Source organism: Apus apus, chromosome 4 (genome assembly GCF_020740795.1).
Source record: "Apus apus isolate bApuApu2 chromosome 4, bApuApu2.pri.cur, whole genome shotgun sequence".
Lineage (NCBI taxonomy): Eukaryota > Metazoa > Chordata > Aves > Apodiformes > Apodidae > Apus > Apus apus.
This window is the reverse complement of record NC_067285.1, coordinates 47206376-47226624: the sequence shown is the minus strand read 5'-3', so window position 1 is coordinate 47226624 and position 20249 is coordinate 47206376. Positions and strand designations below refer to the sequence as shown.

General features: G+C 36.6%; 1 protein-coding gene across 4 annotated transcripts in view; it reads left to right on the top strand.

The window, feature by feature from the left end:
- Positions 1-19386, top strand: part of PRDM5 (PR/SET domain 5) — a 73828-nt gene extending 54442 nt beyond the window's left edge. For 3 of the 4 annotated variants that reach the window (XM_051619692.1, XM_051619691.1, XM_051619690.1), the window contains 3 exons: positions 1019-1104; positions 14092-14196; positions 18806-19386. In XM_051619692.1, coding sequence (XP_051475652.1) covers positions 1019-1104; positions 14092-14196; positions 18806-18970 — 356 coding nt within the window. In that variant the 3' untranslated portion in view covers positions 18971-19386. Of the gene's footprint in view, positions 1-1018; positions 1105-14091; positions 14197-18805 lie in introns of those variants that run through there. The other variant, XM_051619693.1, reaches the window with a different exon arrangement.
- Positions 19387-20249: the final 863 nt, after the last annotated feature.

Below are 20249 nucleotides of genomic sequence, written 5' to 3'. Positions count from 1 at the left end.
AGAAAGCTGTGCATTGACTTAGTAGAATAGGCTTCTGTTTTCAAATAAAGGTTTGTTACACCTTTGGCATTATGATTGTATAGAACAAATTCCATTTTGTTAATGGGAAAATAGTGTCTTAATTTGTTGAACTGTTTTTGTGCTAGAAGCAACCTGATATTTACGTTTGAAGTGTTGTGTGCAGAAAGAGGAGGCAATGGACTTGGATTCCAGTGCATTGACTAAAGAGTTAAAAAAAGAAAATGTCCTTAGTGAATTATAAAGCTTTATGACTTCTTCCAAATTATGGAGGTAGCTTAGAAACTCCTCGCTCTTTGATTCTGAATAGCTCAGTATCCACATTACACTAATGTGAGTTTGGGAAAATTGATGCTAAATGACACTAATTTAATGGAGCATTAAACTAAATACCTTTAAGATACTGGTTGCTGCAAGGGGGATGATATGATCCTTCTGCTTCCATTTCAATCATAAATCACAACACAAGAATCGCACGAACTTTTGATTACCTAGCTTCTAACACATTTCAGATACAGCATTAAAAAAAAGAGTAGATTTTATATTTCATTGAGATTCTGACATCCAGAGGGCTCTAACAATGACCAGATGTGAAATAGAAGAAAACAGAATAAATATTTGGGAGCAGTTAATGCCTAACCATAAAAATGACCATGTGCAAGTCATGTTAGAATGTGGTTTGAGCAAGGGGAAGTTGATTTTTTTATTAAAAAAAAAATAATTATTATTTCTTCTTCTCCCCCCATCCCCAAGGCTCTGTGTGTCTTCATATATTGCTAGAACAAAATCAAGCAGCAAAGAGAAATATTTTGTTCCAGCCTTGAATACTGCTCAGGTGGATGTTGATTTGTTATTTTTCAGATGCTTAGATCTCTCTTTGTTTGAACTGAGTGTGAAGACCAGGCCAGAATAAAGTACCTCAGCTTGACAAATAACCATGCTGCAAAAGCTTCATGTACTGGGCCATATTTATAGATTCTCCTGCTATTCTTGTTTTCAGGTGAGCGGCCATACCAGTGTCCTTACTGTGACAAAGCTTTCAGCAAGAATGATGGGTTGAAGATGCATATTCGCACCCACACAAGGGTAAGTCCCACACAAGGGTGAAGTGTAGCTTAGTTTTTATGGTTACTTGAGGTTTGTCTATGAATCATGTGTGATGAAAAGCAAGTAATTACTGTTTATGTAGAGATTAGGCTATACCAACCCAGATACTTTATACTTATCAAAATAAGAGAAGAAGTTTTAAATAATTAACTGTTAAATTCTAATTATGACTCCCTTACTGAACTATTTTTTTCTGTGTTCACTTTCATATGTTGAAATAATAGCACTATTAACTTTGTCCTTTAACCTGTGGTTATTTATAGCTATAAACTCAAGTTTGTGATTGTTTACTGAGTAAACAATTCTGTAAAGGCTTCACTGTTCTTGAAACTTCAGTGTTTTGATTCTTACTGTCTGCTTTTGTAAAGATTGTACTTAACTAACTGATGACAAGTAGTAAGCTGCATGACTTTATTTAACTGAAGGTAAACTAAAAGCCAAATTGCAGATGTCTCCAATATTATTTTTGAACCTTGCGTCTCAGCAAAAAGGTTCCCTCTTTTAGGGAAAAGCCTTGTGCTGATGTGTATTTACTAGAGGACAAAGGTGAGATCTTGGCCCCACTCAGCCAGCAAAGCAATGGAGAGCTGTCTTCAAAGAGCCAGAGGTGCATTCCCTTAGTAACTGGAGATCTCCAGGTGAAGTTAAGCTTCCACATATTAACCTGCCTCTGGCCTCCTCATCTACCATAAGAAAACAAAAAAAAATTATAAGTAAACTGTAGCTTTGAGTTGGGACCTGTTACTTCTTACAGGGGCTGCCTTGAGGCTGAACTGAAAGTCCTTTATTAGGAAGCAGAGAGGATGATAGTTAAGTTAGTTGTCTCCATAAGCAAATCTGTGCACAGAATGCCTTTCTAAATAAGTAAGGATAAGATCAAAACTGTTTGATTTTCTACCTTTCTACCTAGTTTTTTAAAGGTATTAAGTGGTGGTCCTAGATAAAGTTTCAGCTCGTATACCCCCGACTTTAGAAGTAATCAGTAGTTTGTGCAACAGTTCCTGGTGGTTCATTGGGAACGGGCTAGCCCCATGTTGTTTGTTGTTTCTTCTCTTTTCCAGCTGTTAAATTACTCTAAGAAGTGCTATAAAATATCTTCAGTTGTTACTGTGCCCTATTACTGTTTTTACACTAGAAGAAATTTCATTGCTATATATGTTTGACATGTCTGTGAGTGGGAGGAGTTGGTAAACAAGACCAGCTCTGAACGAGTGCCAAGTTTAATTTTTCCTGATTTGTCAAGCAGTTTGAGTAAAAACAACAAACTCCTCAACCTCTGTAGGAAAAAAATAAAGAGAAAAAAAGAATAAAATTAGTTTTTTAAAGCATCTAACAATGTATCTCCAGTGACTATAGTGGTTTAAACTAAGTGATGATTTCTTCCCAAGTGCATGCTCATGAGTGAGGTTAAAGAACTTTACAAACATTACAGCTTTTAAGCAACGAAGAGACATTAACTGATGGCAGTTATTTAGCAGGACTGCATATCCTACAGTCTTAGAAAATGCAGTATTTCCATGGAGGAAAGTGCATTTTTTTCTTCATAGCTATGTATTTTTCTATATTTGTATGTATCAGTCCTGATTACCCACACAGTGTAGATAGAGATATTGTGGTAACAATTAAAAAAGAAAAGTAATTTCTAAGTAGAGATGTTTAATTGTGCTCAATGGAAAACTCACAGTTGCTCTTCTACTGAGCGTACTTTCTTGGGATGTTTCTTGCCCTTAGCTGTGCTCTAAAACATAAATATGCAATTTGGTGCAGATTTCTTATTTTAGTCTTATTTGGCTGCTTGCTACTACCTCTTCTATGTGACTTGTTGCTTACATGTTCCTGTAGGTCATAATATTTTGCCTCTGTTATATAAGAAAAAAATTAAATCTGAAATTTGCAGGCTGGCTCCAAAATGCAATTTGACAGAAAGACAAGATGAGGACTTTACATTAATGTTGAAACAGTAGGAAAAAGAAAATAATTTTAACACTGCTTATGAATGACAGAAGAGCAATTCAACCAACATTTGCTATTTAGCTAATAGGAAAGGGAAAGGTTAGGGAAAATAAATTTTACAGAGTTAAGATTCAGTTCTAATATATGTAGATGTAGTAATTACACAGACTTTTTATTGTGCTAAGAACATAATTGCACTAAGAGTGTAATGAGATTTGATTTAAAGTATCTCCAAAAATGTTCTTCTGTATCACATAGTCAAAATATCCTTACAGAAGCAAAGAACTACATTCACACCAAGCGTGACACGAATGATTCCATATACTTGAGATGTCGTGAGCATCTAGATCTGAGCAGGTCATACTTCACCTTTTTTTGTGTGTGTGTTTGTATTAAGCAGACTCCTGGAAATCTTTACAATTACACTTCAGGATTAAAATATGCAGGCACGAGGGGATTTTTATTATTTATTTATTTTTTAGACCTTGGTTTGGAATTTTGACTCTTTTTGCAGCATGCTGTTTATATGCTACTCCTGTTCTGAAGCTTCACAGTGAAGCTTGTTTGTATATTAATGGCATTTTATATTCCTTTATTTCCAAGTAAATATTTTTAAATTTTGCAGTAATATGAATCAATATCGGTAACGTTAACATTACTAGTAATTTTGAAAACCAAAGCCTGTTGCTAAAATCTTGAGCCTCCCAACTTTCCCTCTTACATTTCAACACGTTATGTAATATCTAAATAAAACTATGCAGTTAAAAATTTTAACATCTTAGTATGAGAGGAAAGAGAAGTTGACTAATAGTATTAATATGAACAGTAGAAGAGAAAACAAAGTTGTTGATGAACTTTCACAGAGTTTCAAGTCAGAAAGAGTGGTTATGCTGAGTCTCTTCTACATTATCCATGCAGTACTGAGGGATAATAAGCTGTAGTTTAATTGTTCATATGAGTACATATTAGTACAGGTATAGGGGAATAAATATGTATTTTAGGTGGTGTGATTCAGGTGTAAGTGAAAGAGAACAGAGCAGTGAAGAGAGTTTGGTTATTTTGAAGGAATATAAAGGAAGAATAAGGGAGAAAATACTTCAAGGTAAATTGAGAAGATACCATTAATTTTACAAGATCACTGGAGTGCTTGGCAAGAATATGAAGATGCATTTAACCTTTGTAGTAGATGGGTGCTTGTCAGGAATGCAGTGGTTGATATTCAGGATCTCTGTAAGAACAGACATTGAAAAAGTTAAATAATTGATCCTCGTGGGCTTGGTGTTTATGTGTGATTTTTAGCATAGTAGTATGTTGAGAGGAAAATATCTATAAGAATATTATACAGGAAACAAACAAGCCTCTGTTTAGTAGAGAAAACAGCTGTTGAGTCTATAGGTTATAGAATAGTCTTGTAATATCAAGGTCACCTGCCTTGATGTTTTTCTGAACACAGGGCTGCTAGCAACGTTGCAATCTGCACTTGCTGAGATGCAGAACTGTTGACAGTTTCAGACAGGTATTTTAGACCAGGCAAGTCTGTTGTTATTGCCTGAGGTGTTCTCCCTTTTCTTCTTTCCTAGCATTTCATTCTCAAGCAAGTACATACTACTTGCTGGATAAAAAGGTGGAAATTCTCTAGTAGTCCTGCTCATTTAGTCAGATTCTCTCTTTACTCTTTTGTAGAGGTCATTAGGAGTTACAGATACTAAGATGGTTTACTTTATCAGGTTGTGTCCTGGTTTCACTGGGACAGAACCACAGCCCAGCAGCCATGGGGACAGGCCATCATCTGGGTCTCTTTAGTTTGGAGAAGAGGAGACTGAGGGGTGACCTCATCAATGTCTACAAGTACGTAAAGGGTGAGTGTCAAGAAGATGGAGTTAAGCTTTTTTCAGTCATGACCAGTGATAGGACAAGGAGTAATGGATACAAATTGGATCATAGGAGGTTTAAGGTGAATATCAGAAAAAAATTTTTTACTGTGAGAGTGACAGAGCACTGGAACAGGCTGCCCAGAGAGGTTGTGGAGTCTCCTTCACTGGAGACATTCAGAACCCGCCTGGACGCCTTCCTGTGTGATGTGCTCTAGGTGACCCTGCTCTGGCAGGGGGGTTGGACTAGATGATCTTTTGAGGTCCCTTCCAACCCCTAGGATTCTATGATTCCATGATTCTATGATCAGTAATTTGGAGTCACTTGGGAGCTTAAGTGAGGGCAGCTGCCCCAAGCTGACTCCCAGATGTGTCCCAGACCATAAATCTCATGCTCATTAGAAAAGAGAAGGCATGCTGGGGATAGGGAGCTTCTCTTCCTGGGGCTCCTTTTCCTCCTGCTTCTGCTTGTAAGACTGGGTTAACCAAGTATGACCTTGTGTACTAGATGTAGTCATTACTACTAGGTTTGCTGTTTTATTAAATCTGTTTTCATTTCAACCCAGGAGTTTTCTGTCCTTTTTCTGCTTCCTCTTCCTTGCTGGGGAGGGGTGACAGGGTGAGAGAGCTACTGCTGTAGTTTAGTTCTGGATATGGGCTAAATGTAGGCAGGTTGATAGCCTAAAATACTTGCATGTTGTTGAATTTCCAGCTTTGAGCATTTTTGGGTCTTTACCCAAGAGCAATGTAAGCTGAAGTGCAAATTCTGAGCTATTAATGTGTGTCTTTTTTGAAGTGACTTCATGCAGTCCCGTTGTAACACCTCTCTGGTGCTCAGTGTAGTGGTGGTCTAGTTCTTCTGGAAATCAAGAGGCCATGTGTGTGTTAACAAGTAGTACAATGCAGTAGTAGGTATGTAAAGTGAAACAGTTGGTGCTGAGGACCTGATGTTTATCTTGTATGTGTTTCAAAGATTTTACTGCAGGCTGTGTGTAGTCTGGTCCTATGGACTGAATGTGCAGGAGCACTCCCTGGAATGCATTAAGCCTTCTGCTGTAATTGTTTCCTAAGGAAATGCAGGTGATGCAGTCCACAACATTTTGGAAGTGTGCACCAAAGCACAAAAACAGTGGGATGTTTGTGAAGTGTGGTTCAAAAGCACACACCTGATTGAATATAAACACTAAGGAAAATGTATTCAAACTCTACTATGTAAGAACTTTCCAGTGAAGAAAGATTATACCTGTGCAGAAATAGCTTGAACCTCCCCAGCATGGTACTGATTTTCTATAACTTGTTCTGTGATCCTAGACCACTTAAAGACAAAACTAAATATTAGGAAATTTAGTGTATTTGCCAGTATTTATTTTTGTCTGTAAGAAAAAGCCAGAAAGTCACAATTGAAATTTCTTTCTTCAGGCATCTGATGTGTTGACTTTTGAAAAGATTGTGAGAGTGTTGGCTATTCCTATTCTTACCCTTCCCTACACATAAATTTTATTTTGAAATTTATTCTTGCATGCAAAATATTTATTCAAAGAATAAATAATGATGTATATAATTATTCAAAGAATAAATAACAATGTATATAGGGGTTGTTTTTTGTTGGTTTTTTTTTTGTTTCTCAGCTAAACCTAACAATGTGGGAATAAAGATAATCATAGTACTCTTCTTGTAAATTAAGGGCTAAAAGGGATATTCTTGTAAATATCTTAAAAAAAACAGTCCAGTCTTTTGGCCAGAGAAATTGTGAAGTAATGTAAAAGTAATTATATGACATTCAATGCAGAAAAAGTCATTGTAGAGATTAAATCCAGATATATTTTACCAGAGGGAGTAAATGCCAAACCTGATCCTCTGGATCAGGGAAGGCTGCTGGAAAAATCATTGTAGAAAGTTGATTAAGGTCTGGCAGCTGCTAAACTGACTACAACCTGGGTGGCCACAGGTGTCAGCTCAGACTCTGGAGTGAACAGGGAAGGTAAGCCAAAACCCCTACTGACAATATCAGGAGAAGAAAATACCAACCACCTACTATTAAAATGTCACCCGAGTACTGATTGCACTGTCTGTGAAAGTAGATGTGTTCGGTTCATGGCTTGGTTTTGAGGTTGTTTTTTATCCTTAAGAATAAGAAATATACAGCCTAAGAAAACATAAATGAGGAACTCATTGAAGTTTTTGATGAAATGAATTTACAGACTCTATCAGCTTTGAGGAAATAACACGCATACTTCTAGTCTTACAATGCAGTAAACTTGAGCTCTTTCTTAAAGCTTTATTCACTGCCTGACATAATATCCTCTACATAACACATAGAGAAATTATTATATGTTACTGCAATAGTATTATTAATGTTTGGAAATATGATAATTAAGAGTTACCCAAAGTTATGGTAATGTCAAATTGATATTTTCATTACTTCTGAGAATGGTAGTATTTATTACCAGTTGTTAAATATGTGGCAGTGTTGGAAAACAAAATAAAAGCCATTGCAGATGTTTTTTCCTCACTTGGTTTGAGTATTTCATATTTATACTTTGAAGGTATAACAGATACATGTCAGTTTTACAGCTTGTTTAAAAATCTGTTTTCTGGTGGTTGGAAGGCTGCTGGCTGTAATGCTCTAATTGCACCTCTCTGAGGTAATATTTAAGAATTGGAGAAATTGCAGGTTAGTAGGTACATTTCCTTTTTTCATTCATAAGTGCTTACTATTTGAGAATGCATTAATCTTTAAGTATGTTTAAAAAAAGCACACAATGTTCAGAGTATATTGTAAGAAGCAGGGCGAGTTGAGTGACAAACCAGCTTTTGTACCTCTGCAACTAACTTGTCCACACTTAAAATGCTGGACCAGTGTGTGTATTTATTTTTATATATATCTGTATATGTACATGAACACACATACATACATATATATATTTCATGGCACTGGTCAAGAGGTTGCAGTTGATGTTATGTAGCTTCTGGAGACTATCAGTACTGACAATAGTGTTTCAGAAGCTTTGTTTCCTATTCTTTCTTACTTGTTTGAAGCTGAGCAGCTTGGATACTGATAGCAGTGTAGCCTCAAAATTGCAAGGATTGGTGTGATCTAGTGGCCTGGGTTTCAGATGTATTTTGAAGTCAACTCTTGAACTCCTTATCTCAGAGTTAATTTGTTAGTGGTGGCTGAGAGTGTTAGTCTGAAGCTTTTATAAATATGTCTGCATGGGCTGCAGACACATAAGTGACTTCTGTGTAAGGATATCCTTAGAAGCCAAGGATTCAAGGCCTGACACAGTATATGTGAGAGTTAGCCAACCTTGAGTAAATTTTGAGTTTTATTTATGAATTTCATGAGAATAGGTGTAAATCATGACAAGTGTGGAAGCTAGGCAGTCTCCTGTTGAGGATTTATCTTCAAGTTAGTGTTTCAGCTTGCTGTTGGGACAGTACAAGAAATCTGTCCTCATCCAGGTCCTAAGTTAACCAGTTTTGCCAAGGAGCTTGTTTGCAACTTTGCACAGCCCTCTCTATTTTTATTTTTTTTTTAACCTGGAATAATATTAAAGTAATTAATAACATGCAGGAACAATATTGACAGTTGTGATATCATTTTACTTGCTCTGTATTTCCCAGGAAATATTTGGGCTTAAGAAAGTGTTTCACAAAGGTCATGTTTTAGAAACAGCACACCATGCTGTTGCCAAAAAAACTCCCAGGAATACAAAAAAATACCAAAATTACACTGGGTGTTAAACATAGTCTTTTATGCACATGACAGTGGGTAATGAAATAATACAAAGTGTTAACAGGATTTTGAATTTTTTTCTAGATTTTCTCTATGTTTTTCTGATGAGATGTGAGCTCCCAGACATCTGTCTGAGGGTGATGACTTTGCCAGTGCTGTGGTTTCCTTGCCTGTGAAATCTGTGTGTGTTTACGGAATACGGAAGGCTTGAAACCCACTGCACCTGTATGTTCACACTCTTTTTTTGTGTGCTTTTTACTAATGATCACCTTTTTCCTTGTAGAGAAAAAAGTTAGCATTTTTTGTATTGATAATGTTATTTTTCCAAGAGCAGATCAACGTCTATTAATTTTTTTATGTATTATTATTTTGTAGCTGATTAAATAAGCCCTTCTTCCCTGAATCTTAGGGGTACAGGTTACTTCAGTGGTTTTAAAAAGTCAAAGGAACAAGAAATTTACAGATTGTAGGTAGAAAATAGGCAGAACTACTGTGGAATATAGGTTAATGGTACAGTGAAGCCTAACTAATTGCGTATACTAGAGCTTTTGAAGAAATAGACCTTTTTTCTTCTGGCAGGAATTTCAGTGAAGATGTATGTTGTTTTTTTCATTACCAACTTTATTGCAGGAATTTAAGATATTTTTTTTCAATACCCCCTAAACTGACTTGATGGAGAACTTTTCTAACAGAAACATCAGTCATTTCTAATAAAAGTGACTTTTAAAAAAATTGCCAAAAAAACCTTTCACAGTTATTTCGAAAGAGAAGTTTCTGTGCATGCTCTAGTTATTGGAAATTTTTTTTAAAGGATTTTACTTCTCAACTGAGGAAATGTATGCTTGTAAAGAGATTGTTTATTGAGTTTTAATCACTATAAGATTCAAATCCACACTACTTCTTTGGAGTTACAAATTCTCCTCAGCCTTTGTCTTGCTGTGTCAACATTAGTGATTTAATGCAAGTCTGGTAGTTAAAGTCGGCCTCTGTCTGTGGGTGAGCCACTTGCCATGACTTCTAAAAACCTCTGATTGCTACAAGAACGTCTTGTTGGTTCTTGCCAGTTTTTCATACTTAAATACAAAACTGGACTCCGTTAACTCACAGCATCTGTGATCTTAAGTGACTTTGCCTCTCTTCTCAATGGAGGTGTTGCAAGTGATGATGACCTACCAGAAAGTATCACTGAGGTGTTTTCCCTGACATTAATCAATCTAGTCTGTTTTTAAGAGCTAAAATGTAACCAAACATCAGCTGCATAAGCCACCCTTGTTTAACTAGGCACTTCACTGTCTGTCTTGGTGCACTATGCCTCAATTCCCAGCCCTTTGATTAAGATGAAAGCTGGTCTTTTAAAAAGAAGTGAGCAATACATTGCATGTCACCACTTCATTGGTAGTGAAGCTACCCATCACTCTTCTGAAATGTAGAAAAAAACCCTATTGCTTGACACTGGAATTTGCTGAGGCTCAAAGGTTTATTACCACAGCTGCTGTCTAATGGGTTTCCTTCTAAGGATTGGCTTGCTTGGCGTGGCCCTCAGCATGGTCTGACTGGTCCCAGCTTTAGCTTGCTTCGGCCACCTTGGAAAGAGTTACTAGAACTGTTCTTACCTCACTATTTAAATCTCAAGCTATTATTTATTTGGATATAATATTGTCTAGATTACATTTTTCTTACTGTTGTCATTGAGCTCTTGTAATAGTCCTATATTCAGATTTTAAAAGTTATATGGAGATACTCCTACCAAAATAAAATAATTGAGGTTTTACCTGTGTAATCAATTTTACGAGGCTTACAGAAAAAAACACGTGCACTAGTGCTAAGCTAATATACATAATGTATTTATATTTCTTAAAGGAGAGACAGGCAACTACAGCAGCAGTTAGCAGTTCCCGTATTCTGTGTTTAAGTATTTTCATCTGCCATGGTTGCGGGATACTCTGTACACATGTTCCATCAATCTGTTAAAGATGGTGTCAAATGGCCTTGAGGATGTGTTGTGTTCTGATGTCTTTCTAATGCGAAGCACAATTTGCATAGAATCCAAGGTAGTATTTTATGATTCAGCTATTTGTGGACAGATGAAGTGGATATTGCAGGCACTTTTTTATTTGCTGTAGTTGTTAAAATGCACAATTCCTCTTAGTTTTAAGGTAGTGAAGTGAAAATCATTAGAGACAGGAACTTCTAAGCTACCCTACCAGTTGTACAGTGAGGCACATTCTGGAATACCAAATCCCATTTTGGTTGTCCTTAGCCTTTCTTTGTTTAGAGGCAGGAAGAGTATAAATCCTGATCTACATATTTCTGTTTATACCTAGTATACTTAAAAATGTAGTATTAAATGACTGAAGTATCAGCTATATCCTGTCTGTCTCATTCTTCCTGTTCCCTTCCTCATTTATATAATCAATAAAAGAAAACACATGTAATTCTTTGGCGTTGCTGCCATCATGACCTGGCAGATGCTTTTTGAATTGAGGGCAGATTTATAGTACTAAACTCCTCTGAAGTCAGGCTTATAAGTTCATCCCAGTGACCTCCTGTTTTGTTGACAACTAGCAGGTTTTTACCTTTCCTTGATGTTTTAAATTTGTCATCTTTCTTCTCATCATTGGTCCCTATTGTCCTTTTGCTATGGCATTAACTTTCCTTCAGACTTAATGCTGGGGTTTTTATCTTTTTTTTTTTTTTCCTGTTTAGAGCACTGGTGGTGATGCCAAGGTTACATCATCTTTTCCATGTTACAAATTTTGCCTTCTGCAAGCATTGTGCAGTGGAAATTGGATAGGAGGGGAAGAACAAGGAAAGAGAAAAGGCAAAGCACAGAATGGTTTGTTTTGAAGAATTTAGTCTCTGACAGTGATTTCTTCCTCGAAACAGACAAAAAGCCTTTTTCTCAGGGGAGACAATTGGGGCTGGATTTTACTCTGGACATCACTGGAAATTTCTCTGAAGGCAACACAAATGTGAATGAAGGGTAGGTCAGATTAGTGGGGAGAGGGGCCTGGTGTGAATCAGATTTGTGTCGGCTGAAGTCACTGGAATATACAGATGTAAGGAATCTAAAATTAGATCAAAGGCAGCTTTGGATGTGTTTCATGCACTACATATGTGAATTTGAATGCAAATGTCAAGGGGGTGGTTAGATATATTCTTTTTTTTGCCGTAGAGTATAACCCAAATAGCCAAACATTACCTTGGGGAAGATACTGTGACTTCAGCTTCCCAAAGTTTATAGTGGCTCTCCAAAATGGAATCTTGAAGTCCATTTGTCTGAAATGAATAAGATAATCAAGTTAACTCTTCAGATACCTGAAGAACAAGATGATTTAAAGGGAGCAAGTACACCTGGTAAAGTGAGCAAAAATTAGTATTTTCGTTGGTGTTAAAGATGTACACATCATATACTTTATTTTGAACATTCTGTGGAACAACCTAGACAGAGGCTGTTTTCAGAGAATTTACAGAAAATGTGGTTTATGTTAACCACAATGCAAAGCCAATTCAGGGGGTGTTGCAGAAACCTGCTTTTCATGTGGCTTATTCATACCTTTCCTTAAAAATTATAGACCTGCTTTGTGCAGTCTTTAGTCTAGCAAAGTTCCCTGTGATGTGAAGTTTTTGGTCTAGATAGTGATTTATTTACTCATTTGTTTTAAGATCAGCTCAGATCTTTTTTATGTAATTTTTTTATGTTTTACTCTATACTGTACACAATTAAGATAATGATGAAAAAACCAAAAAGATGGTAAATGTGTAACGAGAATCTTGCACTGAAAGCTCATTAATGGCTTCCTTTTTGGGCAGTTTTATTATAGGTACCTGGGCACTGTGTACTCACCCTGTGTCAGTACAAGAGTTTTTATTGCATCATATTGAAAAATACTTTAGTTTTTTCATTATTTACTTGTATTGGGGACTAAAATTGCTCGAGAAATGCTTTCCTCTATGTACACAACTTATATCCTGTTTTGGTGATCTAGAGGATTCCTGCCTCTAAAAGTTGAGATGTTTCTGTCTCTGATGCTGCCTGTTCTAGGAAGCATTTCAGGAGGGTAGTCCCTTGCAACTAAAGAAAAATTAAGAACCCAGTAATCACCTCCACTGAGAGCTTTGTACCTACCTAGAGAGAGAGCTTGGAACTTCCCCAGAACAGCACTGATGTAGTCCATGGTAGTGTGGTTTATGCTGAGTGCCTGGCAGGATTCAGCAATATATGGAGACATGATTGTCTGCTGCATACTCAGAATAGGAGTTATATTCCCAATTTCCTATTTTTAGTCCTAGAATTCGGAACTAAATAACCGGAGAATTTCTTCACTTTGTAGCTTCAAAACCTAACCTGAGCTGTTCGTTCTCACTTATCCTTGGATCCCATCTTATTTCCTAAGAGACCATTAAGATTACTGTCTGTTATTTGCTAATTCATGGACTTAGCATTTTTATAGCCTATTGATTTTCAGTCTTTGTTTTCAATTTAATTGAGTAAAAAATGTTCACTTTAGAACTTAAGCAATACAGAATTAGGAACCACAGAAATAAGCAGGATGAGAGTGAAATAAGTAAAATTGATTCAAAATAGAGGCATCTCCAGATCATCAAAGTTTTATTGAGGCAATCTGCAGTGCCATAGTACTAATTTTTTTAAATGTTGTTTTCCATACAGTTCTTTTGTAACTTCAGTGGAATGAAAGAGATATTATGCCTTATATTAAAGTTTCTATAGCAAGGAAGGGCTTGAGAGAACAAAATCTGTGCATGAGTGGTTTTCCATAGATACCACTAATTATTATTTGATGCCAGTGAGCTTGCAACTTTTGTAACATCATGTGTTATGGTAGCTGCTAACAAATAATTCTAATAAAAGTACAGATGGCTTGGTTGCCATCTGCACTTTTTTAAGATTCTGCAACGAATGTGTGATTAACCTTCTGTCGCCACTTTTCAAAATATGTTTTTGCTCTATCACAAGCTTTCCTTGTATCCTCACTTCTTCCCCTCACCTCATCCCCTGCTTGGAAACATGCTAACAAACCTGAGGTTTGTATAGATGTCTTACCTGTCTTAATGCTTTAAGGCTTTGTGGAGGATAAAGGGAAATATGTTGGGATGTTATGTTTCTGTACCTTTCACATTACAAAAAACAGACTCCCAAAATGGCTGGGTTTGAAAGGCTAGAACAGATAATTAATTCTTAAGTGGGTGTTGAAGTGGAAACTGTCAGGCCACAGCTTTCCCAGCTTTCACTTAATCATTAGAAAGTTGTTCTCTGTTGTTTTTGCTGACTGTAATCCCTTAGAGAGAATATAAAACTTGCACCATCCAGCAGGGAATTCCACTCCTTTAATGACTTGTGCTCTGTGTTGACTCACTTTCACTCCCTGTTGTCGTTTCGTACAGGAAAAGCCGTACCAGTGTTCAGAGTGTAACAAGGCTTTCAGTCAGAAGCGAGGCCTAGATGAGCACATGAGAACCCACACCGGAGAGAAGCCCTTCCAGTGTGATGTGAGTTGATCAATCCCTTTGTCTTCCTGACTTCAGTGCAGAAGCAGCACTTAACTGTAGTGAGACTGTGGCCTTGTGTCTGTTGGCTGTGGCATGAAGTTACACTTCGTATGGTCTTTGATTGCCTAACTAATGAAAGACCATTCAAGGAATTGTATATACCCTCTTCAGTTGCCAAGAGTATTGCACATCCTTTTATTTTATGGTTTTGGATCCCTTAAAAGTTATTTTCACCATTATTAATGCCATTTGGATGTAATGAGTTACAAATTCATACTGCTTGGTTTCCTGTATAAATTGTTTGACAGGTTAACAGTTGAATATTAGCTTGTACAGGAAAAGGTATTTAATTCAACAGATGCAAGCTGAATGCTTCTGATGATGTTGAATGACACAGAGGAATTGAGAATTTTCAATTTTTGTTTAGTGAATCTGGTCTGATATTTTTAACATCTGCTCATAGGTTGAGTTTTTGTGAACAATTTGTGTGTATGCTTGCAGTGCTGAAAAGCAGCATATCACATTACAGTTCATAGATCATTGTCAAGTACCTTTCGTTCATCATACCCCATCCTGTATTCAAGGTGTCACAGCTTTTGGAAGGTAGGTTGGAAGTCTGAGTGTGCAGAAACTGTTGGAAAATACTGTATTTCAGAACTATCAAATGCCATAATTTATATTGTTGCTTGAGGATTTAGGAGAAGAGCATTTGAGATGGGTATAGAATAGGTGCTTTGTTTTCTGATACTAACTCCTAATGAAGTAGTCACATGGGAACCACCAGCTTTCAGTTATATCCTCCATGGCTCAATCTGAACAGTTGTAAATTTGTTCACAAATTTCTAAAATTAGATCCACAGTTAGAAAAGCTACTTGGCATGAAAGTTGCAAGGGTCAGCTAGTTGATCTGGCATTTAATAAATAATCTGGTGACATTTCATTGAGAATCAAGTGTATTAACTTAATAAAAATTTAAGCTACAGTGTTGTCTACAAGCCAGAAGATTTGCTGTATTCTTTTGAGATAATCTCAGCCTGGCTTTACACAGTACCTTGAGGATTTCTCTAGTTCCAAATAATTCTTGATAACTTTTCGTCTTTCAAATTTCTATACTGTTTATCAGCTGTTGGCTACCTTGCAGTGTAAATGCAATTTTTCCCACCGTGTGGATCCTAGATTCATTGGTCTTGGATTCACAGTGTGCTTTTTCAGACCAATTTGGGATGGTGGTTATACTTTATTATCTTTTTTTTTCTTCTTTTAATTGAAAATAGGATCTGTATGAAAATACACTTTCCTGCTTCAACTATTTCTTCAGTTTTCCTCATTATTAGGTAGAACTATTTTCCTAAATCATAGTATTTCTAGAAACAGCTGTAATCTGTGTCTAGTCCTAGTAATTCTCTGAGAATTTTTGTCCCTTCATTTACTGGGAATTTTTTTCTTTTATGTTTTAAATTACTGCCATGTTTCACCAAAATTATTTTTCAGTGTTAGTCTTTTGCGAGCTGCACATTGTGGAGATTTATGACTTTTTGGAGTTTGGACATAAACAACAGTTGCCTCTTCTACTCATTCATATACTATTCAGGTGCCTGCCATGGTCTGCTGCTTGATTCACACTTGGAGAGTGCTGCAAGTTTTGTTTGCAATAGTTACTCCTTATTTCATCTAGACTCTACTTTGGCAGATACTGGGGATGTCACCCAGAGCAGACCATTCCCTCCAGACCTGTCTCACACATTGCACATTATCAGATGCATCAGGAGAAGTTACAGGTAAAGCAGTACTGGACAGTTAGAGAAAAAGTTACCAATGGGAGGCATTTATTGATGGCTCCTCAGTACTAAAGATGGCTTTTTACTCATTAAAGTATGGGAATAGTCTGTAAGTCCAATGGCCAGACCTACTAAGAATCCTTTAAAGGTGAAAAACAGGCTCTTTTTTCCATGATTAGCACTTTTATCCGTATAGTCATACATGAAGCCGTACAGAAAAACAAAAGTCTTCAGAGAATTGAGAGTTTTGGTGGTTTCCTACCTAGCATTAGAAACAGTAATAGAAACTATTCAGCTCTTTCTTCCAAATAACATATTGACATTTGATATCAGAATTTTCTTTGTTTTTTAGTACCATTATCATTTACAAACAGGAATTTTCTTCAGTACCAAATAACTGGAGAAAGAAAACTTTAGGCTATTATTAAAAAAAAAAAAAAGTGTTTCATGGGCTCAAGAAAAGGCTTCACTTGACAACCAATATAAAATTACAGACCAATTTTTTCTGACTATATTTTTCCTTTAAATATGCAATAGACATTGCAGTACATGATTGTGCTAGATGTAAAAGTAATCTGTGTACCCTGTTTAATGAAGGTGCTACAGATTATTTATGTGGCTATTTCTGTGTCTTCAGAGGCATTTTCAGAATTTACTGTTAATGACTCAAAGCTCTTACATCAGAAAGTGAATAACTGAAATTTGGAAATATGAAATCTGTTTTTTTTCCTAGTGTATTATATTCTGTCCTCTGAAGACCAGCCTGTTTTTCACTGGGAGGCCAATAGAACTTCAGTTGACTCAGAGACAACAGATTATTCTTTGGGGACAGAAAGGTCAGCTACTGCCAGTCCTGGTTTCTTTCCAGTACAGTGTTTCCCTCTGTTCTCCCTTTAGTTGACCCTGCACTTTTTTTCAGATGTCAGTCTTTTCCATCCTCCCTACTCAATCAAAACTTTGATAATTTTGAAGAGATTGATTAGAGTTCAAGTGCAAATTACCAAGTGTGGTTTTAAATCTATAAAATGTCAGTCTTGCTTCTAAAGGTGAAATGTGAAGCAAACTTCTAAAAAGAAACAACCCACAACACAACCAATTTTCATGCCTAAGTGCAGCATGAGGTGTATAATACCTTTTAAGTAACCATCCTGTGCATTCCATTTTCTTTTTAAAGAAGTTAGGTAGCAGAACATGCCAGAGCCTTAAAGGAACAGCAGGACACATTATACCAGTTACATGAGCATTATAAATGAAAAAACGTACTTGAAGACTGTGTTATAAGCTGCTTACTTTAAAAAGAAAGAGTCATGTGTAAGAGATGCAACACATACATATCTTGTATGTGTGTTTATCCTTGATTGGCTTCCTGGCTTTCAAGAAGCTTTAGTGTTTACAAGTGTGTGATACTTCTAGCATGTTGAGACTTGAGAGCGCACATGATGGTTGTGATTAAATAAATGTTATGAGTTCACTTTGTGTGCTCTGTGGAAGAGGAATAGGAAATGGGATTTAGCAAAACCAATGTTAAGACCTGAGCCGTGGGTGCTGTAAGTGACATTCACTGTCGCATAACAAAGGGTGGCTGTTGCTTGGGTCTGAATGAGGTAATTATACACTGAGGGGAAAAAGTTGGAGGGTTATGGTGACTGTATAAAAGTCCTTGGTGTTACGTCATGTCATAAATTAAAAAACGTTCCATTGCAACAGCACATAGTGTTCTTGTCTGGGGAAAAATTATTGTGGGTACAAAACTTGCCTCTGGCAATTGCCCTTTTGATGTGGTTTTGCCTTAATTGGCGTAAAAAACATATACTGCAGGTCAAGATTGTCTACTTGGGTAGTCAGCTCCATTTTTCTCTCATGGTTTCAAAAGGAATCAATAATTATTCAGTGTTTTCATTACTACTTTGACATCAATATGAATTTAAAACTTTGTTTTCCTGAAGAGGGATTGCACTGGGTTCCTTGAGTTTCCTCTGTATGGAAGGTACTTATATCTGGAATGATCCTGGAATTCTAAGATTGCAAGCCTATGAATGTTCATTCTTATTCAATTATATGACCCTTGCCTATTTCATTTGTCAAATCAGGAGCATGCTTTCTAATTTCTTATATCTTTTTTTTTTCTGGGAAATTCATGCAAACAGTATGTGTGTGGATGGAAGGTGAACATGACAATATAACTGCATGATTTCAATTGACTTGATGTCTTGCTTACAGATTTTTAATTTTTCGTTCTGACTTCTCTTGGCTGAAGTTGTTCTCAACCTTTCATTTTGACTTCAGTACAGGAATTTTTATAAGAAGTGATGGTTTTAGCATGGCAGAGTCCCTCATCCCTCTGTCCATTTATTCAAATGGCAGAATGGATTGGACTGCTTGGAGGAAAGGAAGCAGCACAGCAGACAATATAACAAATTGCACATTTATTTGCAGGATGTCTTCTGTTTTCTGGGCCAGGCAGAGGAAGACTGGAACAGTTATGTTTCCTCTATAATATCTATTAACCTTTCTTGCAGTCTTCAGAGCCTCTCTTTTTCTCACTCCTCCTTCCTTGGAACTGAGCAATTTGAACTAATTTTTAGAGACCTGCAGATGTCATTCTGGAAGTCAGAAAGGAGATACTTCATCTGAGGTCAAATTGGCAGAGACATGTGATGTTATGTAATAATTTTTGCTGCATCCCAGATAGAATAGATTTTAAAATCCCCACAGTAAACTGGGACATGTATTGCAGGTATGTGTGGCTGTGGCTTCAGTGATGTAACAGAAGGGGCATTAGACATGCTTGAAGTTTTAAGACTTCTTTTGTCTTGTCTTCACTGCCTTAGGTTTGTGATCTGTCCTTCAGTCTGAAGAAAATGTTGATCCGACACAAGCTGACTCACAACCCCAATCGACCGATGGCAGAGTGCCAGCTTTGCCACAAGAAGTTTACAAGAAATGACTACCTCAAAGTGCACATGGAGAATGTCCATGGGGAAACCGACAGCTAATTATGACATGTGTGAGAAGAAGGATCTTGCTTTCCAAAGTGCTTCATTTGTATGTGTACGAACTCCAGACTTCTCACCTGTCTAGTAAGCATAGTCAGGAGAAACAACTGTAATATGTTCATGTCTTATTTTTCCCACTTTTTAAAATATTCCTGTAGGATAAAATCTAAAGACAGACCTGGTTTACCTGAAGTAAAACAGTTTGAAATAAGTTGAAGATAAAAGAATTTCAGGAAAATTTTTATACTCTTTTTTTTTTAAAAAAAAAAAAAAAAAAGCTTTACAGTTCACCTTCTCAATTATAGCTTTAAAGACTTAGATATTCATAGTATTGCCTGGAAATCCTGGACATCTGGAACTGAACCCTTTGCTGTATGCAACTGTATTTCTGTATCTAAGCTTCAAGACTCCATTAAAATGCTTTAATTTGAAACTGTGCAGAATTTGTCATTCTAATTGACTGCTGATTGCATGGAGGCATATTTTATTCAGATTCTAATTCTGCATGTTTGTTTGAGCATGATTTTGTCTCATTTTATTTACAGCTTTCTCATTACTAGACAAGACTCATTAACTTGAATTGGTTCTTGAGATGCCAAAAGATGTGGGTACAGAAATGGTGGAAATCTGTCATGTTAAGTATTCCTGTATCAGCATTGAGGAGGATGTATTTCTTCTGGTACATGAAACAAGACTGAAGTGCAAACTTTGAGCAATGTCATTTAAGTACTATGTTAATACACGTCATGGTGTCTGGCAAGTGCAAAGATACCTTAACAAAGTGGCTTGAACAGCTACAGTTGCCTGGTTAACATGTATTTGGTTGTCTGGTAAAGAGCTGGTTCCCAGAGCATTTCTTCCTGCTGAATCTGATGCCGTGGATTTCTTCATCCCACTTAACTACCTTTCTTTTCTTAATTCTCTTAATGAGCACTGGGAAAAATACTGCTTTGCAACTAAGTAACTATCAAATTCTTGAAGTTCTCAGACTGAGTTGTTTACTGCAGTACAACTTTTTGGAAAGAGTTCCCACAGGCCCTCTTGTATCACAGCTAGATAACCAAGAAATTTTTATCTACAAGGACAGTAAAACTGTGACTTAGAGGGTGATTGCATGTGAAATTCTGGAGTTACCAGCAGTTCACGTTAAGACTGTCATTAATGAATTGTTTGTATTCATTTTGGAACTGTCAGTGTTTTGTAAAATGAAAGTGCATTGGGACATTTTACTTCTAGTTTTCATGGGAAAGAATTCAGCTTCTTTCACTTTGCAGTAGGG